This window comes from Lonchura striata, chromosome 4 (genome assembly GCF_046129695.1).
Source record: "Lonchura striata isolate bLonStr1 chromosome 4, bLonStr1.mat, whole genome shotgun sequence".
NCBI classification, from domain to species: Eukaryota; Metazoa; Chordata; class Aves; order Passeriformes; family Estrildidae; genus Lonchura; species Lonchura striata.
The window spans coordinates 72,782,278-72,806,891 of record NC_134606.1 but is presented as its reverse complement, the minus strand read 5'-3'; the positions used below and the strand labels follow the sequence as shown (position 1 = coordinate 72,806,891).

The window sequence follows — 24,614 nt, the reverse complement described above, 5'->3', positions numbered from 1 at the left end:
GTTTGCTGGGTTTTTTCACTAAAAATAGTGTGATGTCAGCATGTCTAGTGTCAGGCTGTGTGGTTTTGTGAGTGTATCACACTTACTTCATGTAATTACAGACAGAGCTGTGGGTAGATGAGGTTCTGCTCCATAAGGAATTGTGAGAATTGACAGCTGGCTTTTACCTCAGGACTGTTCTCTCCCTGTCAGCCCTTCCAGTTTTAAAATCCTTCCTTCCAGAAAATGCTTGACTGGGAGACAGCAGAGACTTTGACTGATTTTCTGTGATTTCACATAATCTGCCTGTGTGTCACTGCATACTATTGTTCAACGAAGAATCAGAATTTGTTGACCCAGCATAGCTAGCTGGAATATATTTATAATAGCTCACTTAATGTATTTTTTTATTCTTCCAAAAAAAAAAAATTACTCCATAATCATTAATTCAGTCAGGTCTTATGTGCAAGTTAATTAAAAAATTAAGGATTTCAGCTGGAGATAGGGTTGATGGGCAAATGAAACACTGCAAAACTTCTGTTTACATGCCTTAATACATAAGTATTGTAAACCATTTTATGTATCCAAATGTACATGTGTATCATAGGATTGTGGAATCCTGGGGTGTTGTGGGTGGGAAGGGACGCCTCATGTTTGCAGACATGGCTCTGCTGCTGCGGTGGAGGAGCCCTGCCTTGGACGTGGCAGTGTCACTGCAGGTGCACAGGCTCATCAGAAGGCTGGGCTCCCAAACCCAGCTGTTGGACTTTGTCCTCTCAGAAGGTCGGAATCCACTTAGTGCCAACTGAGCAATTAAGGACAATTATGCTTTCAGCTACATTAACGAGTAACGGAGCAGGAAGACACTGGGAGGAAGTGACCCGTTGTTGCACGCCCGCACACTTTGTGATTCACTATCACTGGCAAGGCATTTGAAGTTCTCTTTGTCTCGGTAATGTGGGCTGCATAAATATTTTCCCACATTTTTTTCCAGTTTTACACACTCAGTTATTCCTTTTATGTGAGTGATTAATGTGAATTCCATTCTCCATTCTCCTTTAAATGTTGGTCTCAGCAGAAGCCATGGGATAGCTGAGTCTTGCCTGTGGTGTTTCCTCCTGTGCCAGTGGCCGTATGAGGGAATCACACTGAGGGTGCTGAAGAATAATTTTGCCTTCCATACCCATTCATTCAGTTTAGAATGGAACCAGGCCCAGCTATTCTTCCTGTTCCGTGTCTTCTGTGAACCTTCTGTGAGAGGGGGAAACAAGTGGCTTAAGGCCCAATAAAATCAGAAATCTCCTTTGATTTCTTTTTGTGCAAAACTTCTGGCTTTGGCACTTGGACAGAGCTTCATCTTTTCCCTCCTCCATTTCTCATTTGGCCTTTTAGACTTCAGGTGTCAGGTGGCTGGACTTCAGACTCTTAAAGGTTTCCAACCTTAACAATTCTGTGATGCTGTTTTATTGTAACAGGTTCACTCCAGCCAGTGACCTCTAGATGGATTATCCAGATTCCAAAGCTCCATCACACAGACGGGCCAGGAGAGAGCTGCTGCAGGACCCAGATCCCAGTATTAACTGGTTCCTAATTTGTTGTGGTAATGGTCTCCTCTGTCTCTTAGAGGTTCAGGCGAACTTGGAGCAAGTCAGTGAGAAGCATGTTCGTGTCTCTTTCATTTACAGGAAGAAACATTTAAAGTACCTTTTTGCTTCTTCCACTGTTGCCACCACAGTGTCCTTCAGCATTTTTAGTAGCAAAAATGGTGTTGCTGTGCCCCACCTTGTCCCCACTGGCGTTCTCCCCTTGGATTTTTACAATGTGTTTTCATTGCTGGTCATCACTGGAATGGAAAAGCTTAGCTGCCTCAGCTGCTCGTGGCTCTGCTCTCCAACTCTTTGGCTTATCCACAGGCAGGAGAAAGCAAATGTGTCCTGGAAAAGGGCAAAGATTCTTTCCTGAGATTTGCCCTTGCATAGATCATGGTGGGAGAGCCTTTCCCTTGGCATGGATCAGAGTGGCAGGCCTCCAACACTGGGATTTTTGCATCATTTGTGGGCCTGGAGCAGCTCACACGTTTAGGATATTTAGGTGAGGTATTAAATTGTGCATTGGTGGCTTGTACAAGTCCTTCCTTAGTAGCTGTCAAGCTCCATCCCTCATTCCCAAGGGCTGGGAGGGATGCTGTGTCTGTGTGCTGTGTGAGCAAGGCACAGCTCCCTGCTCGGAATAATCCCCTTCTAAGGGAGCCGGGCTCTGTCTGGTGTCCCGCTGTTGTGTCTGGACAGTGTAGCAGGCTTTGCTGACTTCCAGAGGCTTAGGGCAGATAAAGTGGTGATCAGAGGGTAATTGCTGTTGACAGTGGGCAGTGGGCTGCTTACTGATGCAAAGGGCTGTGGCTGGGCCTGCAGAGGATCACCAGCCAAGCTGTGTCCTTTTGCACGGTTTTTGTGGCAGTAAAAGGTCCCACATGTTTAGGAGCACATTCCTTACAAAGCTTTTAAAAACAAGCAGCTGCGTGTAAACACAACTCTCCCTTTATCCCAAAGATATGAGCAACCCAAGAAGTAGTTAGTGCCCTCACTGTGGAAACTGCTCCCATTTGCCCCAGTCTTTGCCACTGAAAATTTACTTACTGTCTTTTCTCTGGAAGCTGTGGCTGCCCTATCCCTGCAAGTGTCCAAGGCCAGGTTGGATGGGGCTTGGAGCAACCTGGTCTAGTAGAAGATGTTCCTGCCCATGGCCAGGAGGTGGAAGGAGATGGGCTTCAAGCTCCCTTCCAACCCAAACCATTCCATGGGTCTGTGAAATCAGAAGTTTGGCTCCTGCCATGCTTTCAGTCAGCTGGCAGAAGCTGGGTCAGATGCCAAGGAGTAAGGAGTGAGAATTTTAAGGCCTTGCTATAATGACTTGGTTCATGAGCACTGGGGGGACTGCATCTCTGCCAAAGCAACTTCCTCACTGTAGTGTTCTGGTGCTTAAAATACCTGCTTAAAGAGTTTAGACCCTGGAATTCCTGTGAAGCCTGTTGGGATCTCAGGGAAGCTGCCCAAAAATGCAGACAGCTTAGGCCATCCAGCATTTCTTCTTCCAGTAAGTTCTGAATTAGCAGATGAATTATGAATGCGACCTATGCTTTCAGAATGTAGTGGGTACCCCCCTTTCAGGACTGCTCTGTCCTTTCACAGTGCATTATTCCAGTTAGGAATCCAAGGATGCTTTAAGAGTACTCCGTTGTGAAGTAAAAATGATTTTTTGGGTTGATGTAATGATACATGAAGGTATGAGTGCTTTTAAGGTTGTTAATGCAGAGCTCTCTCGTGTTCCTGGGTGAGTGTCTGACTGGAAAGTTGTGGATTCGATGCTTTTAAGAGCTGGAAATTTTGGGAGCAAAGCCTGGCCACTGAGCTGTAAAATCAAGCTCTCCCATACCCAAACTGGGTTTGGTTCCGGCACTCCAGGTACCCCAGGTGTGCACCTCAGCAGTGGGCCAATCTGCACATTGTTGCTGAGTTATTTTTCTCATCTGCAAACCAAATTTCAGAGCCTCTATAGATGCTTTTTCCATACTTTTTGACATTGATACAGATGATGATTTTGCAAAATGAGACTTCTTTTCCTCTTTTATTTTTCACCTTTTATTGCAGCTGTGTTTGAAAGGCCCCATTGATATTGTGGTGTAAAGTGAAAAATAGACAGCCTTGCTTGGTTTATTGTGTCCAATATGTGACCCACAGGCCTCTCCATGTGCTCTGTTGGTATGTAAGCACCAGCAGAAGGTGTAGCTCAGGTCTCCTAAAATGCCAGACCCAAATGCTGAAGTCTTCCTCACATGTGCAAAAAAATTCTGGCCTTTACTCAACAGAATGTTCTCCTAGGGTTAAAGTAGAAAAAATCAGTTTATTGCTATTAAAGTCTCTGAGATACATGTGTAAGTTGCTAAACTGAAGGAAGAATGACACGTTGTAATAGTGTTTTGGTAAAAGACCTGGAATTGTCAGGCGACTGTTTTTAATATATTTTCATACTTAAAAATTCAGGGTCAAAGCCAGACTCCAGCTCTACCCATAATTATGCTTTTTTGAATAATGACACCTAGTAAATATATATTTTTAACCTGTTCTAAAAAGAAATGCACAAACAGAACTAACCACCAAATCACCTGTACCTCCAAAATAAAATTATGATGGAATCCTTGCTATATATAGAGAGAGCCAAATAATTAAAGAAATGGGGAATGGGGGGATGTCTCGCTACTAAGAAAGCAGGAATTCCAGGAGACATGGTTTGTAATTCTAGGATAACTACCTCTTGGCTAAGTTGGCTGTTAGGGCTAAAGCCCAGCTAAAAATAAGGTGCAGAGCAGATGAGCCAGGGCAAGGCCGGGCAAGTCCCGAGGCCGTGTTAGGCCAGCATGGAGCTGTGATCTGGTATTAGGGGGTGGCCAGGCAAGGGGCTGGCACGTCCATGGGCTGTGCAGGGAGCAGCCTCTCTGGCTTCTCCTCTGCTTGTCCTGTGTCCCCCCTCAGCTTTTGATTATTAGAGGGCAATATCTTTATTGCAAACAAGCTCAGTTTGACCCTGAGCCTTATTCCTCTTCTTTTGATTGTATGCTAGAGCCTCACAGCAACGGTTACACCGCTACTCAATTGCCACAGATCCAAAAACCTTTTCACCACCAATCAGGTGAGTGCAGAGCTGTTGCAGACTGTCCAGGGAGTGTGTCAGGCGTGTCCTCCAGCACTGGGAACCCTGGAACAGGCTGGCATTCCTCTTCGCTGTTTGTTTCTGGTCATGGGATGGAAAAAGAACAGTTAATAGTTGACCTAAATTCAGGCCTAGTTAATTATAGTTTCTTTCAGTTCTGGCTTTGTTCTGTGTGTGTTCGCTGCCAGGTGAGGATAACCTGCAGTCCTAGAAAGCCTCATGCCAGGGAGGGAAGTGATGACAAGAAAATTACAGGGTGAAATTCCAACCTTTTCTATTGGAAAAGTTTATCCTGAGTTGGCTCTAAACACGATTCAAATACATAGAGGATTATGCATTTCTACGTGGCTCCCTGAGTGTGCGACTGGCATCAAGCCTTGGTGTAAATGAGGGCTAGGAGCAGTTTTTGCTGATGGTGTGTGGAAGGCAAGAGCCTTCCCGTGATGTCAGCACAAGGAATATAGTGCAGGAAATCTTCCATCCTTCCCAGAATCACCCTGCAGCTGGAACTGCTCAGGTACCAGAGAAGCACATATTTCATGGAAGCAGTCGGTACTCCAGAAAGTTTCCTTTGCTCTTTCAAGTGTAAGAACAAAATAAGACGGGGTCTGTGTTTGTGGCCTATGGAGTTCATGCTTTTCGTGACTAATCCTGCAGCCTCAGGATTCAGACCTTCCTTTAATCCCTGTTTGTTTGTCATTCTGCCAGTCACTGTCACTCCAAAGATCCCACTGGAAGAGAACATAAACAGAGGTAATACTCTGAGCTTAATCATCTCAGGAGGTCTGCTTGTGAAGGCACAATAACTTCTCTCCCTTTTCTTCATTCCTTAGTGTAGTGAAGCTTTTGTGAAAGTGGAGCTGTGTCTGAACCTGGTTGCTGGCATTTTTATTTCCATTAGTAAATTCTTCAGTGTCTTTCTCTTCTGCTAACACCTCCTCTGACATCAAGACACTTTTGCAAGAGGTGACACCGCCACCAAACCTTATCTGCCACATTCCAAGACTCACAGGTGCAGCAGCACTTCCATCCTCAAGTGGTGGACCACATCCAGGTGATGGCTGAACGGTCGGACTCGATAGTTAGAAGGGTTTTCTGTAACCTGCCTCTGACTTGCAGGCTGTTCTGAGTTTCTCTGGTTTGGTTTTTGTTAATCCTCAAGTGATTTCTTCCACCTGTCCCGAGGGAAATGTTAAATCCAATGTTCTCTTTTGTGTAACTGCACTGTGTTTCTGCAGCAGCAGAGCTGGCTTGCTTTGTGTTATCAAAAGTTCATAGATAATATTTATTTATTGTGAAATATCCCAGAGAGACACTCTGCAGGGGCTTCTGGAAGCACTTCATGGGTATAGCCTTGAATATACAGGGAAACATCAAGTAAAGCTGTGTATTTTTATGGCCAGCTGGCTCAGCTGGGGTTGCTGCAGAGACAAACTCTTCCCTCAGCCCCCAAAAACAAACAAGCAGAAGTTTTGGCAGCAGTTAAGCAAACAACAAACTCTCCTACAGAGACAGTGACAGTATTAAGGATCCAAATCGTGGAGTCAAGACTGCAGGTCCAGTGTCAGTGCTCCACATGGGAAGGGGGTTTCGGACAGGGCTCTTAGGACAGGACACATTCTTTTCATGCCACAAAACTCTTGTGGTAGTGCTAGAAAGTCATTTGGCGCTTCTGGAGTAAAAGGCAATTTCAGGCAATTCTTCAAGAAAAGATAAGGGAGAATGTGTAACTTGCCAGGGTTTGGTTTTTTTAAGGACCTAATAAATCAAAGCACACGAGTTCCAGCACATCCCAGAACCTAATGAGAACATCCTGTCATCAGATCTTTGCCCTGACGACCTGGGTGGTTTCTGTTGCTGATCCCTCACAATTGGGCAGTACCGGCAGTGCCACAAAAATGTTGCATGTACGCAATTTGTGTGGAAATCACTGGGAATTTTGTTGGAACTGTTTGGAATGTGCATTTGAACTAAATGATTCTTCTTTTCTTCGCTGGTTTTTCAAAAGGCACACTTCAAAATAAGGCTCAGGAGGCAGTGACAGGATGGACTGGCCTAGTTTCCTTACTTTGGGAATAGCAGAATGGAATTTTTTAGTAGCTGCAGAACACGTCTTTCCCTGGGGACATTTTATACATTAACAAAGTCTTTGGAAAGGGACTTAGATTGATCTCAATTTCTTCCACACTGGTTTCTCATTAGTTTCATTTTGAATTAGTGAGGGTGTGGATCTTCCCTAGATACTTTTCCTTGCTATATATCCAGAAAAAGCCTAAATTATGCAATTGAGCAAGTGAACATATAGGAGGAACATAGATAGATAGATAGATGGATGAATGTAAGGTGTGTATACATGCATATTTAAGCAATGCTTCTATCACAAGCATAGAATTCAGCTCATGTATTTTACAATATAAAATAAGATGGTAAGAATCTCCCACGTGAGTGATGATGAGGGTTCTCTTTAGGTACACAGAGGGTTGGTTGATAACAGCATTGAAGAAATTAGATTTGGGCAGATCACACCTTTATTTAATAGCAGAGGTAGAACTGTAGTTCTGTTATTTTACAGTCACACTCTAGGACAAACACCTGCTGTAACCCAGAATAGCCATTTCTCATGGCACAAGAGCATGGGCTGATGTATTCCTACAGGTAAGATCGAGATGTAAGTGATGCAGGTGACTAGCAAATTAAAAAAAGGAAGAGGTAACAAACCAGCTAATTCCAGAATGAGATTAGGATGGATTAGTCTGTCTAGCTCAAATCCCCAAACAGCCAGACTGGTTCTGTGTGTTTCTTCACCATTGCCCCATGTGTTATCTTTCTCCCAAGTAACAAGTGATCTGACAAGAGGAAATGGCCTCAAGATGCACCAGGAAAGGTTTAGGTTGGACATTAGGGAAAATTTCTTACAGAAAGAGTTGTCCGGCCCTGACACAGGCTGTCCAGGACAGCAATGGATTTCTCATCTTTAGAGGGATTTAAAAGCTGTGTGGATGTGGCACGTGGGAACATGGTTTAGTGGTGGCTTGGCAGTACTGGGGGAACAGTTAGGCTCAATGCACTTAGATCCCATATGTTCTGTGAAGTGCTTGGCCACAGGTGCAGACTGCATCCTCTGAAACAGCAGTGGGCAGTACCTGTAACCTGGGATTGAGCCTGGCTGTTTGCTCTGAAGTCACTGAAGTGCTGCATTATGGAAAACAGACAGGAGAACAGATAAACCCCTCACATGACATGGTGTTTCATGGGCTGGGCACAGCACTTAGGGGGAGGACCCACTGCCTGACTTCCCAGCAAGCTATGGGAAGTTGGCGCCGTGGGCACTGTAGTGTGACAGCATTCCAGCAGGGTTTCCCTGGGATGCTGTGCTTGGCAGCTTTGCCAGCTGGAGTGATTTTTGGAATTGGAGTGGGTGTATGATTTTCCCACTGTTGTGCTGTCCTGGGGCTGGCATGCTTGAGAGTGCCTGAAGACACAGGAAGGGCCGGTTTGTGGACTTGCAGCCTTGGCATTCATGAATTCCAGCACAGAGGAGAAGGGTTGGAAGTTTGCCGTCGTAGGGGAAAGTGCCCTGATACCATGTGCATGGAAAGCAAGACTGTTCTCTCCATCCTGCATGGTGCTTGCTCTAGTTGGCTTCATAGGGCAGGGAGATCCCTGTTTGTTTTGGGAAGAATGGGGGAACAGGGGTGCTCCTGATTGTCACAGGGACACAGGAACCATAGCACGCAGCTCGCTGTGTGCACCGCAAGATGTTCCTCACTGATGTTCATTGCTCTGATGAGATTGCTGGAGTACTGGTTTCGATTTGGGAAGAGTCAAGTATCCTACAGCTGTGACATTTTACCCATCAAAAATCCCTGGGCGGTGTGTTTTGTTTTAGTGCCTTGGATTTTATGTGAGGAGTAAGAACCATGATCAATTACAGACCCATGTGGTTGAATGAATTTTTTTATTGGTTTTCTGGTGATTGCTCCCAGCCCTACACCACAAGAATAATTTCTTCAGGGCTCCTGATGTATCTTATCCAGAGAAGTGGTAACTCTGCAGGTGAGGATGCTTTGTGGGAGGATGTTTCCGAAATGGAGCTAGAATTCCATTGATCGTATAATGGAACCACAGAATGGGCTGGGTTGGAAGAGACCTTAAAGACCACCCATTTCCAGCCCCCTGCCAGGGGCAGGAACACCCTTCCACCAGACCAGGTTACTCCAAGCCCCATCCAGCCTGTCCTTGAGCACTTGCAGGGATGAGACAGGAACTAGGACTGCACTGATGGCAGACTGTCCTTGCAGAGTCCCTCCTCGCTGGCCTCGGAGCACTGAGTTCCCTGCATGGCCACATTGAGCAGCAGCTGAACGAGACCCTGCGGCGCCGCCGCCACGCGGGAGACAACGACCACAACATCGAGGTGCTGCTGGGGGTGGACGACTCTGTTGTCCGATTCCACGGCAAAGAGCACGTCCAAAACTACCTCCTCACCCTCATGAACATCGTGAGTATCGTTTGGGAGCTCAAATGGCTCTTGGGGGCTCTTGTAGGAGCACCAGGTTTGGGAAGAATAGCAATGGGATCATTCTGCTGGGACTGCTGCTGGAGAAGGTTTTGTGGTTTTAAGATTTTCCTTTAATTCATATTTTTCACAGTAGTTTCCTTCCTAGGACAAATTCGAGGATATTTCCAATAATGAGGAAATAATTGAAAAATAGTAAGGGGAAAAAAGTAAACTTGATCCATTTCTAGTAATTCTGAGCTTCTCCCACACAACACAGTTCTGGAGAAAAACTGATTAAAGCATAAATACATAAAGGAAAAGAGGTTCTAAACTCTCAATGGCTCTCTGACAGCAGACCTTCTGGTAATACCAGTAGATCTGTCATAGAAACTGTGGGATCATAAGGTTTTCCAGGAAATAAAAACAATCTCTTAGGGATGAAGATGAGGGACTAATTATTTCCACAATGATTTTTTGAATATAGGAATGATTCTTAAATGTTTTACACTCTTTTATTCCTGGAATAATTTAAAAATTATTCCTTGGGTTTACAGAGCTTCTAAATTTGAAAATTTAGAATCTGAGCAGAAAAAAAATCATTCCTGTATGAATTTAACCCAACCAATGTGATGTTTTCCAGCACATCACTCAGAGAATCATCTCCTTTTTCCCACATACACCGTGGAACATCAACATTAAATCTCCGTTATACATTATTGCAGAATATTGTCATTTTGCTTTTAAAACCTTTGCAGTGAACAGCAGGATTGATCCATGGCCCAGACCACTTCCATGTTTTTCACATGCCTGCGGCTCCATCTGCTGGGAGCGGCTGTGGGGCTGAAGGCTGACACCCTGCTGCCCAGAGCCATCCAGAGAATGGGATAAAATAGGGGTTAGGGGGAAATCGTGAAGACTTGAAGCTTAAGGTCAGCTACAGAGTCCTTTTCATCTCCAGGGAAGTCATTACTGTGTCTAGAAAACTCCCCTTTTGTTGTCTATTGGCACAAGGAAAGTTGTGAACATTTATCCTAGCCCAGGTCTTTGTGGGAGCAATGCTTTTTCATTGATGGGGAGAAATAAGTCTTTGAGATGATTGCTTCACAGGACTAGCAGCCTGAGCTCTGTGCTCATTCTCTGTCCCACTGCCCTGCTGACACTGCTCTCAGCCTCAGGGATTTCAGGTTTAAACCGTGGGCTGAAATTCTCGTGCCAGGGCCTGCAGTCTGGACAGCTCTCAGCAACCTTTTTCCCTGCGGGGAAGTTCTGTTTAGCCTGACTGAAAAATAAAACAACACCTCTAACTCCTGCTCAAACCCACCAACCTCTGAACAGGGGTGTTTATTTCTCACCAGTTGCCCATAATATAATATTTATTTTGTTTTTAGGGGAATGAGGAGCTTCATTGAGGACCTACAGATGTTTCACACTCTGGTGCCAGGACATTTCTCACCTTCCCAGACACAGGGAAGGGCCTCAAGAAGGACAACTTTTGGCCCATCTGCATAATTCTGTTTTAATAACTTCCCTTCCACAAAGCCTCTTTTTAGTACAGAAGTGACCACAGAATTCTAACTGATCTTGAAAAAGTAGGGCAGCAGTATAAGTTGCTCCTAAAAAAAATACTCTTCAAAACAAGAAGCACTGGAAGTGCTCCAGGACAGGTTGGACAAGGCTTGGAGCAACCTGGTCTAGTGGAAGGTGTTCCTGCCCATGGCAGAGGGGTGGAAGGGGATTCTTCCACCAGAATGGGATCTACCAGAAATCAGTCAGGGATTCTGTGATTTCCAGGGTTTGTACTTGAAGTCTTTTTCCCAATCCCCTTTTCTTTGAGCTCTCATCCATGAAACATGAGAGGAGGCTTGACATGTGCTTCCCAAAGTTCCATGTGAAAGGGGTATGTGATGACAGGAAGTGAATCAATACTTTCCACTGAGCAGAAATGTCCCGAGATTTGAATCCTCTTCTGAGGACTGTAGTGGTACAAGCCCTTGAAAAAACATCTCTGTGGCCTTGGAAGTTCCCTTGGTATCATCAGTGGGGGTTTTTTTCCTTTTTAATATTTTTCCTCTTTTTTTCCTCAGGTGAATGAAATTTACCACGACGAGTCCCTGGGTGTTCACATCAACGTCGTGCTGGTCCGGATGATCATGTTGGGGTATGCGAAGGTGAGCGAGCCTCTTCTCCACCCTCACCTCCTGGGCAGAAAATCCAACCTCTGCTGCACTGGCTGCCTCCAGGAGCTGCTGGGTCTAAAGTGTGGCTCTCTCAGTCCATCAGCCTGATCGAAAGGGGGAACCCCTCACGCAGCCTGGAGAACGTGTGCCGCTGGGCCTATCAGCAGCAGAAGTCAGACCCCAGCCACGCCGAGCACCACGACCATGCCATCTTCTTAACCAGGCAAGATTTTGGGCCCGCTGGTATGCAAGGTAATGCAGCTGACCTGGAGCAGAGCTCTGGGCTCGGTGTTTCTTGGCTGGCATCTGCCAGAAAAGAGGAAAAATTGGGAATTGCATTGTGAGCTCCCTGTCTTGTTCATTCCACAAGCTTTTTCAAAAGCAAGGAGACCTTGCCATGAGCCCTTGCCATTTATATTCAACCACAGATGGAATTTTTCTCTTGAGAGTTTTAAATAAATACTTCCTAGCTCTCTTCAAACTCCTGTGTGTGCAGGGATCATTGGGAACCTCAATGCACGTGGCATTCCACTCCCCTTTATTTTATTACATCTTTCATCACAGATTTCCATTTATAGACATCCCAGCCACTCTGACACCTGCATCCATCCTCTGGCCTCAGGGAACTAATGATAATGGGCAGAAAATCCCAAAGTTTGGGATGTGTCAGAGCTGGCACTTGTCAGGATGAGGAGCCCTGACCTTAGAGTGATGTTTGTTAGCTTTTTCTGAGGTAGTTTACTGGGGGTTCTCATTTAAAATCCATGTGCTGAGCACAAGACTCAGCCCTGATGTCTCTCTGTAGGATATGCTCCTGTGACGGGCATGTGCCACCCGGTCCGGAGCTGCACCCTCAACCATGAGGATGGGTTTTCATCAGCCTTTGTTGTTGCTCATGAGACTGGGCACGTGTAAGTACTGCTTTTACCATCAGATCACACCAAAATGCTGTGCTGCACCTCCTGCTTGCTCCAATGGTGTCGGATTTAATGGCTCTATGGAAGCTGTCCTGATTTTATTTCCAGCCCCCTGGGAACGCAGTAGTGGTTGAAGCAATGGACAGACAAGTGGGGGAAGAAAGGAAGGGGAGGCAGGATGAACTTGTTTTCTCTGGGGTGAGGAAAAGGTCAGGAAGGGACCTGGGAGGTCCAGGCAGTGGAGACAGGAGCTGGTTTGAGTGTCCTTCACTGCCCTTTCCTCAACCGCCTGTGCTGGTGGGTCAGACTTGGTACCTCTTCCATAGCTTTTTCCTTACAGTTGTTTTTGCAGTAGCTCTGAGGGGGGTTCTTTGTTCCAGACTGGGCATGGAGCACGATGGGCAAGGGAACAGATGTGGGGACGAGACGGCGATGGGCAGTGTCATGGCCCCCTTGGTGCAGGCCGCCTTCCACCGCTACCACTGGTCCCGCTGCAGTGGCCAGGAGCTCAGGAGATACATCCAGTAAGGCCTCCCCTGTGCAGCCAGCCTCTGATCCCTCTTTTTTCAGACCCTTTCCCTTCAAATCTCTGTTAGAAAAGCTCCAACCCATGAAGGCTGTGTCCTCACATGGGGCTGTTCCATAGCCCATGTGCTCAGGATGAAAAGTCTGTGGAATGACCCCTCTAACTCCAGCAGGATTTGGAATAGGCCTCAGATTGTCACAGAATCCCAGACTGGTTTGGGTTGGAAGAGACATTAAAACTCATCTCATTACAAAGCCCCTGCCATGGACAGGGACACCTTCCACTAGACCAGGTTGCTCCAAGGAAGCCCCAGCCAACCTGGCCTTGGACAGTTCCAGGGATGGGGCAGGAATTAGGAGTATACATCTTCTCATGATATTTTTTTTCTGTGTCTCTTTCTATAGCTCTTATGACTGTCTTCTTGATGACCCCTTTGAGCATGACTGGCCCAAGCTTCCTGAGTTGCCAGGCATCAACTATTCCATGGACGAGCAGTGCCGTTTTGACTTCGGCGTGGGCTACAGGATGTGCACAGCAGTACGTCCAGACACCCAGGCAGAGGCACACAGCAAGGGACTGTGGCCTGACGGGAGAGCTGCAGCGCCACAATCATTGGAGAGAAGTTAATGGAGTGTTTAAAGAGATCTCTAAAGAGCAGAGGGATATTTATGGGGGAAACTCAGTCCTCTGGGTCCTGTGGAATAATGGGAAAATGAGTGGCAGCATGGTCCACGTGGCACAGACTGATGAGAGCAATCCCAAGAAAGGAAAGGAAAACAAAATCTCATTTTTGTCCCACTTCTGGGTGTCTTCTTTCCTCTTTTCACTAGCCCAGGGCTGCAGGGGATGCAGGGAATAAGAACTGCCCTGAAGATGCCAGGCTCATTGGGGTATGTGAGATAGAATCTATGGAGTGGGTTGGATCCTCTTCCAAAAAGTAGAAATAAAATAAAAGCTACAAATAAAGTGTAAAAAAAAATACAGAACAGTTTGCTTATCCAAAAAGAATAAACAATCTCATGTTCTGCATTTGGTCTCTTCTTGTTTTTCAGTTCCGAACCTTTGATCCGTGCAAGCAGCTGTGGTGCAGCCATCCCGATAACCCCTACTTCTGCAAGACCAAGAAAGGACCTCCCCTCGATGGCACCGAGTGTGCCCCAGGAAAAGTGAGTCTGGCCTTTGCACTCTGTTTGTCTTGGGAAAACGACCAACAGTTACATCCATCTGGGCTGAAGGGCACAGAGGGGAGTGGGGAATTGCCTGGAGTTCCTGGGGTGAAGTGAGAACACGGGGAAAGCAGGAGCTGTGCTTTCCCACTGCGATATTCTGGGAGCTGTGTGAGGTTTGCTGTAGTGCATTTTGGGCAGAGATTCCAGCTGAGGTGAAACCTGTTCTGTGACCTCTTTGTTATGTTTTTTGGGTTCTGTCTCATCTGCAAAGTTTCTGTCAAGTGCCTTTAGGAATCCAGGAGAGCAGATGATGCTGTTACTGTGGGATGGCTGCTCAGAGCTCACTGTCCAGACACCCTGTGGCAAATGTTAGTGTAGGCTGAGGATTAGCGGCCAGTTTTTCCCTTTAATATCCCCATTAGTGGGTGTCCTGCTGCCAATCCGTTTTCAATTATAAAATTATACTCAGATGCCTGGGGTTTTTTTTTTTAGCAAATTCCCTTTATTTTGAAATACAGGAGACTCGCTTGTACAATCTGAATTTGCCCAGGCAGCAGCAAAATGTTGCTGTACAGTGTTTATAGTTTGATTTGGGGATTGTGTCTGTTCTCACCTGTTTTCCTGCCCCAATTCCCTCAGTGGTGCTACAAGGGTCACTGCATGTGGAAGAACACCAACCAGTTGAAGCAGGATGGACACTGGGGACCCTGGACTAAGTTCGGCTCCTGCTCACGGACCTGTGGGACCGGGGTTCGCTTTCGCACACGCCAGTGCAACAACCCAATGTAGGTGTGGGAATTGCACCCGCCTGGGTGTCCTCAGAGGGGCCACTTGCAATGGTATTTGGGTTTTGGGTGGACATTCTGTTCAGGCCCCTCGAAATGGGATCATTTTTGGAAAATTCAAGAATTCATAGTGTTACAGAATCCCAGATTGGTCTGGGTTGGCAGAGACCTTAAAGCCCATCCCATTCCACCTCCTGCCATGGGCAGGGACATTTTGCACTATCCTAGGTTTCTCCAAGCCCTGTCCAGCTTGGCCTTGGACACTTCCAGGGATGGGACAGCCACAGCTCCTCTGGGCAGCCTGTGCCAGGGCCTCATCACTCTCAGAGGGAACAACTTCTCCCTGATGAAAATCTCTGGAATGTTTTCTTCTCACAGGCCCATCAATGGAGGCGACGATTGCGCTGGGGTCAATTTTGAGTTCCAGCTGTGCAGCACCGAGGAGTGTCCGAAGCACTTTGAGGACTTCAGGGCACAGCAGTGCCAGCAACGCAATTCCCACTTCGAGTTCCAGGGCAGCCGACACCACTGGCTGCCCTACGAGCATCCTGACCGTGCGTCCTGCTCTGGGCCTTTAGTGACACTTGAAAGGGTTTGAAGCCATTCCCCTTGGCCTGGATATCTCAGGGACAGGCCCAGAACTCCCAGAAAAGCAAATAAGTTGGTTCCCACCCCATCCATCTATCCGTTTTCTCTGAAAATTAATAGGTTTGCCTTAAATCCAGATTTTAATACCCAAATTCCCTGCTCTAACTCAAATTTTTCCATTTTAGCACCAAACAATTAATTGCTCTCTTATTTATCCCTAAATTTCACAGTTTTGACGCTAAATTAACACATTATATGTAAAAAATAGCAAACTTGCCCTAAATCCCTGATTTTAACCTGCATTTTCTCTACTCTGACCCAAATTTGCCCTTTTTACCACCAGATTCCCAACCTTCCCCCCAAACTTGCCCCTTTATTCCTAATTTACTCCAAAGTTGCAGAATTATGTCTCAAAATCAGAGCTCTTGCCCTAATTCCTCCATTTTCACCCAAAATCCCCTATTTCCCCCCAAGCCTCCAGTTTAGCCCTACAGTGCACCTTTAGGACTTCAAATTGCTTTTTTATCCCTAAAATGGATACTTTTTACCTCAAATGGCTACACTGTGTCTCAAATACACCAGCTTTGCCCTAAATCCCCACGTTTCTGCCTAAACATCCCCATTTTCCCCCAAAATGCCCCTTTTCCCCACAAAATTCCCCACAATCCACACGTTCCTTCCCAAACCACGTCATTCCACTGCTCGGCCCCCATCCTCACCCCCAAACCTGCCTGTCCCTTCTCACTCCTCGCTCCATGGATGGGATAGTTGTTGGGAACACACCTGCACCACCATCCTCCATGCAGCCCTTTCTTTTCCCTGGCTCCACAGCTCCCAAGAGATGTCACCTGTACTGCCAGTCCCGAGAAACGGGAGATGTGGCTCATATGAAGCAGCCGGTGCACGACGGGACTCGCTGCTCCTACAGGGATCCCTACAGCATCTGTGTCCGTGGGGAATGCGTGGTGAGTGGCACCTGCTCCGGGGACAACTCGTGGGAACAGCTCACAGGCAGAGAGAGACTTGGCAGATGTCTCTAAATTCCATATTTGCAGCATTGTATTCCTCTGATTCCTTGAGATTTAAATTAAATGAGAGAACGGCACAGACCTGTTCCAGGGAAATGCTTCTCTTGTCTTCCATTCACTGTTTCTTATCATAGAATCCCAGACTGATTTTGGGCTGAAAGAGACCTTTAAGACCATCAATTCCACCCTCTTGCTATTTCCTTCCACTAGCCCAGGTTGTTCCAAGTCCCATCCAACCTGGCCTTGAACACTTCCAGGGATGGGACAGCCGCAGCTTCTCAGGGCAACCTGTGCCAACCTGTTACAGGAAAGAATTCCCTCCTAATATCCAGTCTTGCCCTTTTTTCTGCAGAAAGTGGGCTGTGACAAGGAAATTGGCTCCAGCAAGGCTGAGGACAAGTGTGGGGTCTGTGGCGGGGACGACTCCCACTGCCGGACTGTGAAGGGGACCTACACCCGCACTCCCAAAAAGCTCGGTAGGAATAACAGCTGCCTGCAGCTGGCTGGAACTCCTACTGCCTCTGGGGTTTGTGTGACACTCACAGACACGAGATAATGCCATAATCATTCAAACCTTGGGAATAATGGATGTAGCACCATCCCATGAGGCCCATCTCTCAGCCTGTTCAGGACAGGCTGCTGTCCATCGGCCCCTGATTGTGGATGGATATGGAAGTGATGGAGGTGTTCAGGGAATGCTGATAGATTTTCCCTAGAGTGGGTAACCTGGTCATTAAGAAGGCTAATTGACCTATTTCTACAGGGAAACATGTAAGCAAGAGGTGTTCAAAAAGAATTCAAGTCTCTAGAAAACAGTTTCTGCAAGTACCCAACCTAAAATCTGGCCCAGATTGTCTGACTTCCATGGACTGGTCGTCTTGCCCAGATGTGTCCAAGCCTCTTGTAAATGCATTTGTCTATGATGCAATTTATATTTTTCGCTTGTAAAGAGCATTTGGGTGACACCCAATCAGTGGAATGACCAGACTTGGCTCTCAGGACACTAATTTCAGGTGTTCTGTTTAAGGGAAGACTAGAGGAGCTCAGAGTGTTTCCTTTCCTGGGACAAAGGAGGCTCAAAACATTCTGGGTAACTGCAACGGCTTGTAGGGAGAGAGGCACCCATGGGAATGGCAGTTCCTATCTTCCTGTAGACACGGACAGGTAATGCTAAACCAGGCAAAATCTTGATGTTCCCTGTGCTCTAAAGGTGATGGAGGAAAAGACTGGAAATGCTGCTGGGCACAGGCACTGCTCAGCCAGGACTCTGATCTTTTCTGTTCCCAGCTCTTTAATTTTCTCAGGAGCTGTGTATGTCAGGGGCAGGACAGAGTGCCAGTACATCCAGCAGTCCCAGAATCCAGTGATTTTGCGTAATTAAATCTGCAGTTGTTAAAAAGAAAATAACAGGAATATGAAAATGCCATGCACTCAGAGAACTTAGGGGGCTCTTGATTAAATCTTGATCTGTGACCCATCCCTAGAAGGTATTCTAGTCTTCTTAATGGCAGTGCTTCCTTAATTTTTCTCCAGTTGTGATTTTCACTGGTAAGTAACTGAAATTGCAGCTCAGAACACTTTTCTTTGGGAACAACTTTTTACTTTCACTGCAGACACAACCATCTGAAAGGGCAATCAGTAAGTTCCAATCCAACAACCTGGGAAAGTAGTGAGAAAGACTTGTGCTTCTGTCCTCGTGTGCTGAGGAACACAGGAAACATCTCTGTGCCTGAATTGTTGATAGATCCTGCTTGGAGCAGCACGGCCATAAATATTAAACTGATCCCAGGTGGAAAGTGGCAAATCCATCTGTAACTGGTGTCCCTTCTCTCCCTGAAAGAGAAGAGCCCAGGGAGGGCCTGTCCCACCCATTACAAACTGATTGGCTCCATGCCTCCTGGCCCTGCTCATCCATGGCTGCTGGATGCCCTCTCCTGCAAGCAGAGCTGGGCGTGCCCTGCGCTCCTGACCATGGCTGTTCCTTTCTCTTTCCCTCCCTGCTGCCTCCACTGACCCTGCACATGCCAAAGGCTACCTTAAGATGTTTGATATCCCTCCCGGGGCTCGACATGTGTTTATCCAAGAAGACGAGGCCTCTCCTCACTTTCTTGGTAAGTGTTTTTCTGCTCAAGTTTGGTATGAGTGAAATGTGGGCTTTACAAATTGCCTGCTCAGGGCTTAGTCCTGCAGTCCTACAGCTCACCAAACAAACGTCTCCTCATGTGAATTCTCCAAAACATTAAACTGACCCAAATTTGAATGTGTACTAACCAAGGATTGTGATGACTCACATGAAAGTGAGAGCTGCCAGGATGAATCTAATTCGATATCTTTTAATTATTCCTACGGTGCATTGCAAAAAGCTGTACAGAAGAGCAGTGGGTGTTGGAACTGAATGATCTTTAGGGTCCCTTCCAATCCAAACCATTCTGTGATTCCAGCTCTTAATGAATTGGCTTCTAATTGAAACATCATCATGGTCATCATCATAGTCTCTGCTGTACCTGGCTGTTGAGGTGTGATGTGGAAGCCCAAACCCAGGCAGTTCCACAGGGCTCCAATTCCTCAGCTCTTCACTTACAGATTTTAGCATCAGTTATGGATTTTAGCATCTGGGACACACCTGTGTGCACAGAGCAAAGTAAAATGTGATGAAAATCTGTTATTTTCATAATCTGATGGAAATACCCCTCCCCGTGCCACCCCGATTGCTGCCAGTGCGGGGGAGGCACGACAGGCTCTGCTCTCACTCCTCCCAGCAATCAAGAACCAGGCTACAGGACACTACATCCTGAATGGGAAAGGGGAGGAGGCCAGATCCCGATCCTTCATCGATCTGGGCGTGCAGTGGGAGTACAGCATCGAGGACAACACGGAAACGCTGCACACAGACGGGCCCCTGCATGATGCCGTGGTGGTGCTGGTGGGTGACGCATTGAGCTCAGCCTTAGGGACTATCCCTTGGTGTCTGCACTTAGCAGAGGAATCAATAACAGTGCTGGATTTGTGTTTGCTTATTCATAGATCATTCCTCGAGAGAATGACACCAGATCCAGCCTGACCTACAGATACATCATCCACGAGGATTCGGTGCCGACCATCCACAGCAACAATGTGCTGCGGGAGGACACGGACACCTTCGAGTGGGCCTTGAAGAGCTGGTCCCAGTGCTCCAAACCCTGCGGCGGAGGTGAGCCAGGGATGAGGCACCTGTAACAAGGGACAAATTGCCAAGAAACTGGAGGAAGGGAATGATTTAGATTCTTGGTTTCCCTTTTTTAACAGCGGTTTGTTATTTTAGGGCTCAGGTTTAAAATACCTGAAGTGTATGATTGTTCCCACATGTCACACTTCCAGCCCAGGAAGAAAAAGGCTTCTTTTGGTGTTTAAATTAAGACCCCAAAGCAACTTTGGATGCCCAAACTCAGGCATTGATGCTCCTGATCATTCCCTGTACTCCTGGCCCATCCATGGCTCTTAAGCAAATAATGGGGAATGCAAATACCAAAATACTTGTCCTGTAAACCCATTTACTAGGCCAGAAAACCCTATTTAAGCCAAACATTCTAACAAGGATCTGATTCTTCTGATTCCTCTGACATGTTTCCCAGGGTTCCAGTACACCAAGTACGGGTGCCGCAGGAAGAGTGACAACAAGATGGTTCATCGAAGCTTCTGCGAAGGCAGCAAAAAGCCAAAGCCCATCCGTAGGATGTGCAACCTGCAGGAGTGCACAGAGCCCCTGTGAGTGTGGCTGGGCACGGAGAGCAAGGATTGCTCCTTCAGACAGGGTAGCCACAGCCAGATTGGGTGGGATGAATTTGAGGGCATGCTGACAGCTTTCCAGCCTGCAGTTCCTGCATATGGAGGGGAGTTTCTACCTGTGTAAGCATGGATACTAATGGTGGTTGTAGTGTTTGTGTGTATACATATATATATATATATATATACGTATATAAAAAATCATGGAATAGATTGGGTTGGGAGGCCACCTTAAAGCTCATCTCTTTCCAGCCCCCTGCCATGGGAAGGGAGTTTTTCCACTAGTTGAGCTTGCTCCGGGGATGAGGCAGCCACAGCAGGACAAAAGCGTGAACAGATGATGATGTCTGATTCCATTTCCCTTCCCAGCTGGGCAGCAGATGAGTGGGAACACTGCACCAAAACATGTGGGAATTCTGGCTACCAGCTCCGCACGGTGCGCTGCATCCAGCCTCTTGCAGACGGCACCAACCGCTCCGTCCACGCCAAGTTCTGCAGCGGGGATCGCCCCGAGAGCCGACGGTCCTGCAACCAGACGCCGTGCCCCGCGCCGTGGAAAGCCGGGCCCTGGTCCCAGGTGGGCAGCGGAGGGTGGGGAAGCCATGGCTGGCACATGGGAATTTCTGCCTAGGGCTGTGACACAGGATGCCCTGACCTGCGCCCTCTGTGTCCGACAGTGCTCGGTGACCTGCGGGGAGGGGACGGAGAGCCGGCAGGTGCTGTGCCGCGCTGGGGATCGGTGCGAGGGAGAACGGCCGGAATCCGTGAGGGCTTGTAAACTCGCTCCGTGTGATGGTAAGAGAACGGCAGGAATGGCTGCAGGGGTGGGCATGACTCCTCCCTGGAGAGCACTGTGCTGGCAGAGGGGTCGCACACAGAGTGCAGCTTTTCTCTTGCGTTCAGTCCAGCAGTCTCAGGATGTCACAGCTCCCCACGCCGGGGTCTGTCCTGTGCATGTGCGCAAACAGGGTTTAACCACATTGGCCCAAGTCGTGTTGCTATAGACTGGGGCTGGAGGTGAAGGTCAATCCAAAACAAACCCTGCTTGTCCTCCAAATCCCAGGGTAAGTTCTGCAAGCTGCCAAGTGAGGGAATAAAAATACATAAACATGGAACCAAGAGCATTAATGAGGTTCCTGGGAATCCATGACATTGTTTCCATAGAATTTTAAACAGGTTTTGAAGCTTTTTATGACAACAACGGATGTCTTCCTTTGGATTATTCACTCTGTAGGATTTGGGATTTTTTTGGGGTTTTAACTCCCTCGTGGTGACTCTTGACACTGCTCAGGAGCTGATAGGAAAAGCAGTCAGAGCTCCTGGCTGGTGCAGGTGTTTTCCCCAAGACCGGACAGCTGGGATCCGCTTTGGGTCCTTATGGAACCTGCTGGAAGTAGAGAAGCATAACCCCAAACCTCCACACTGTGGGTGGAGTCGTGGAATCTAAACCAGCACAAATGGATACTCCAAAATGAACCATGAGAGGACAGGACCAAATAAGGGTCACTGTCACTATGGTAAGGCAAAAGGAATTGTAGCTACAGCCCAGAGTTCCATGCTGAGGCTGGAATATCCTCACAGTGCCTCATGGAGCATGGGTATTCCCATGCAGAGCTTCTGCTTTTGCACCAGGTTTGTCAGGAGCCAGCAAGGGTTCTGAGGAAGCTCAGCAGGATCAGGACAATTACATGTCTATATTCCATAGAATTTGGTATTTGTAACCCTCATCCCCAGCCCTGCTGGTGTCCTTGTGGGGTATTTTACTGAGTTCCTTGAGCCTGAGCTGATTTTTACCCAGCCTGAGCTCAGGCTCCAGCTGATATTTTAAAGCAGGAGAAGGCAGTGGCTGGATACACTTCTGGCCCACGGTGAGGCAGCCCCTTTGCCCACGTGAGGAAATCTTTCCCTGCAGAAAGAGCTTCTGGAAATTGTTTTTCTTGAGGAAAGGGATGCAAATCCCTGCCTTCAGGGCAACTCGGGTGTTACCCACTGTTACAGCTCTCCATCAGTTCTACAGTTCTATTTGGTCCCTGCAAAACACCAAACTTAAGCTGAGCAAAACTTCACCTGACTATTTTTTTTTTTCAGGCATCTCTGAGGGCTATTGCTTGGGATTTAATTTCTGGGAGGGACAATTGCCTTGGCTTTAATGCTGCTGATGGATGATGTACTCTCAGGCTGTAAGGGAAGGGATTTGGGGAGGGTAGGACATAGCCAGTGTGTGAGGGAGCTCTGGGAAGTTGGCACTGGGAATTGCTGTCTGTGCTCCTCTGAAAACGCAATGTGCTGTTTCCCAAGTGCCCGTCATTGGGTTCCCATCCCCGGGACATTTGTTTTACAGACGAGCCCTGCCTGGGAGACAAATCCATCTTCTGCCAGATGGAAGTGCTGGCCCGATACTGCTCCATCCCTGGCTACCACAAGCTGTGCTGCGAGTCCTGCAGCCGGCGAAGCAGCAGCTTCCCGCCACCCGGAGGGGCTGGGACTGACAGGGATGCAGCGCTGGATCCGGGCAACCTGCCGAGGGCTCCGACGGTGCCCACGCCCGCGGTGCCCACCCAGGCTCAGTTCCTGCCTGGGAGCAGCTCTCCAAGCCGGCTGCCTTTGGAAGCACAGCAGGCTGAGCGGCGCATCCCGCCACCCAGCCCCGAGCCCAGAGGTGCCAGCGTCCCGCACTGGAGAGTTCCTGTGGCTGGGAAGACTCCACGGCTGTTGGCTTTCCTGCACCAGTCCCCTGCCAACAGCAGCAGCCTCAGCTCTGGTAGTGCCCCGGCACTGGCCACAGCTCTGCCTCCGGTGCCAGCAGAGAAGATGGCAGCAGGGGCTCCTGTGCCAGCCAGGACCTCCGGGAAGGGTGAGGGGCGCACAGGGAAGCGATGGCCTCCGAGGGCTGCCCCTGTGGAACGATGAGCAGGAAGGCTTGTGCAGGACAGCCATGGAAAGAAAGGGGCTGTTTGGCACTCTGTGTGTGACTCCCTGACCTCTGGACACTGCGGAGCGCGCTGCATGCCCCGGGCAGGGCACTGCAGGGCACAGGTTGTCCCCTGTAAATACAAAGGACAAGAAGTGCTGGTTCACTTTCTGGTGCTCCTGGACCCCTCCCACCCCTCATTCCCTGGCCAGCTGGGACACGCAGAAGAAACACTAAAGGAACCCTCCTGGCAGTGAGTGGGAGTCACTGAGGGCTCCGTCCAGCTCTGGGCCCAAAAGTTAGCCCTAACCTCAGCAGCCATGTGGCTTTGGGCTCCGAACACCCCACTGTAGGAAATATCCCACTGCAGGCAGGACCAGGCATGGATACTCAATGAAACACTTGCCACAGACCGAATGAACCCTCAGGACTCGTGTCTCCCTGGAAACAGACGAGCACCATTGCAGCTGTTGGGTAAATGCAGGAAATCAGCGTTATTGTCAGAGTTTTGTGCTGTCCCACAACTGTTTACCTGTATTGCTCCAGTGCCAGGTGCTGGCCGTAAGTTCTGCCCTGTGAGCATTCCAAGGGCTGGTGTTTAAAGCAGTTTCAAGGTGGATTTCAAGGTGTGAGAGATACTTATATTTCTGGCGTGGATCAACTCCAAACCTCCCCACCCACCATGCATCCGACTGCAATAACTAATTTATGTCCATCCTCACCTTGTCCCAGCCCAGCTGGCCGTGCTCCTTCCAGCACGGCGCTGTAAAGTACTTGTGTATAGGAGTGAGAGCTACAGATATTTATTAAAAGTGGGTTTCTTGACAGTATTTTGTGTACTAAATATTTACACTGAGGGCAGGTGACTCTTCCTTTTGCCAAGATCAGATCAATTAGATGCTGTGTCATATGGATATCGAAGCTGCTCAAGTGCTGTGGAGAAATTGTTACTCTTATTCTTTAAGAAAAGGTTTTTTATCACAGGTCTCTCTCTCATTTCTCAGTGGTCATCGAAGTTTCACGTGCAATTGCTGCTCCCCTGAAAGAAGTGCTCCCCAGGATGGAGCCACTGAATGCTGTGAGGGGATGGGGCCCCAAAGATGCAATTCTGGCAACATCCTGGCGACCCTGTGGGGTCCCTCGGGGGAAATAAAGGTGGCACTGGCCATCAGCAGAGGTTTCAGATGTGACAATAAAACACACCTTGGACATCCCGAGGCTGTCCCTGCTTTGATTCATGTGGCAGCATCTGGTTCTGGCATTTTTAAGTTTCCTCTTTTTCAGTCATTTCTGTCCCAGGCAGGAGTTTCCCCGACTGGAAATAAAGATTAAGTATTGTAATGGGAATTTTAAAAACAGAAGCTTTGCCATTGGAGAGTGTGATGTGCAGAGAAATTGAGGGAGAGGAAGGAGAGCAGCAGATTTCACCTGGCAGCTGTCAGATGGGCTGCACCTTGTGGTGGCAGGGAAAAAGCCGCTGTTTGAAACCCCGAAGTTCCAAAGGCACGAAGGGCAGAAACGCTGAAGGCGGAGCGGGGCCAGCCCTGCTTGGACGCACGGCGCG

The 24,614-nt window shown here is 48.0% G+C and overlaps 1 protein-coding gene across 1 annotated transcript in view; it reads left to right on the top strand.

The window, feature by feature from the left end:
• ADAMTS3 (ADAM metallopeptidase with thrombospondin type 1 motif 3) overlaps nucleotides 1–24,264 on the top strand; it is a 56,733-nt gene extending 32,469 nt beyond the window's left edge. The window contains exons 5-22 of the mRNA XM_021529550.2: nucleotides 8,988–9,187; nucleotides 11,272–11,355; nucleotides 11,460–11,616; nucleotides 12,170–12,275; nucleotides 12,662–12,805; nucleotides 13,212–13,344; nucleotides 13,860–13,973; nucleotides 14,616–14,761; nucleotides 15,140–15,315; nucleotides 16,181–16,314; nucleotides 16,730–16,853; nucleotides 18,408–18,488; nucleotides 19,137–19,300; nucleotides 19,402–19,567; nucleotides 19,989–20,121; nucleotides 20,509–20,716; nucleotides 20,817–20,934; nucleotides 22,481–24,264. Of these exons, the coding sequence (XP_021385225.2) occupies nucleotides 8,988–9,187; nucleotides 11,272–11,355; nucleotides 11,460–11,616; nucleotides 12,170–12,275; nucleotides 12,662–12,805; nucleotides 13,212–13,344; nucleotides 13,860–13,973; nucleotides 14,616–14,761; nucleotides 15,140–15,315; nucleotides 16,181–16,314; nucleotides 16,730–16,853; nucleotides 18,408–18,488; nucleotides 19,137–19,300; nucleotides 19,402–19,567; nucleotides 19,989–20,121; nucleotides 20,509–20,716; nucleotides 20,817–20,934; nucleotides 22,481–23,049 (2,957 nt within the window). The 3' untranslated portion in view covers nucleotides 23,050–24,264. The remainder of the gene's footprint in view (nucleotides 1–8,987; nucleotides 9,188–11,271; nucleotides 11,356–11,459; nucleotides 11,617–12,169; nucleotides 12,276–12,661; nucleotides 12,806–13,211; nucleotides 13,345–13,859; nucleotides 13,974–14,615; nucleotides 14,762–15,139; nucleotides 15,316–16,180; nucleotides 16,315–16,729; nucleotides 16,854–18,407; nucleotides 18,489–19,136; nucleotides 19,301–19,401; nucleotides 19,568–19,988; nucleotides 20,122–20,508; nucleotides 20,717–20,816; nucleotides 20,935–22,480) is intronic.
• The last annotated feature ends 350 nt before the right edge of the window (nucleotides 24,265–24,614 follow it).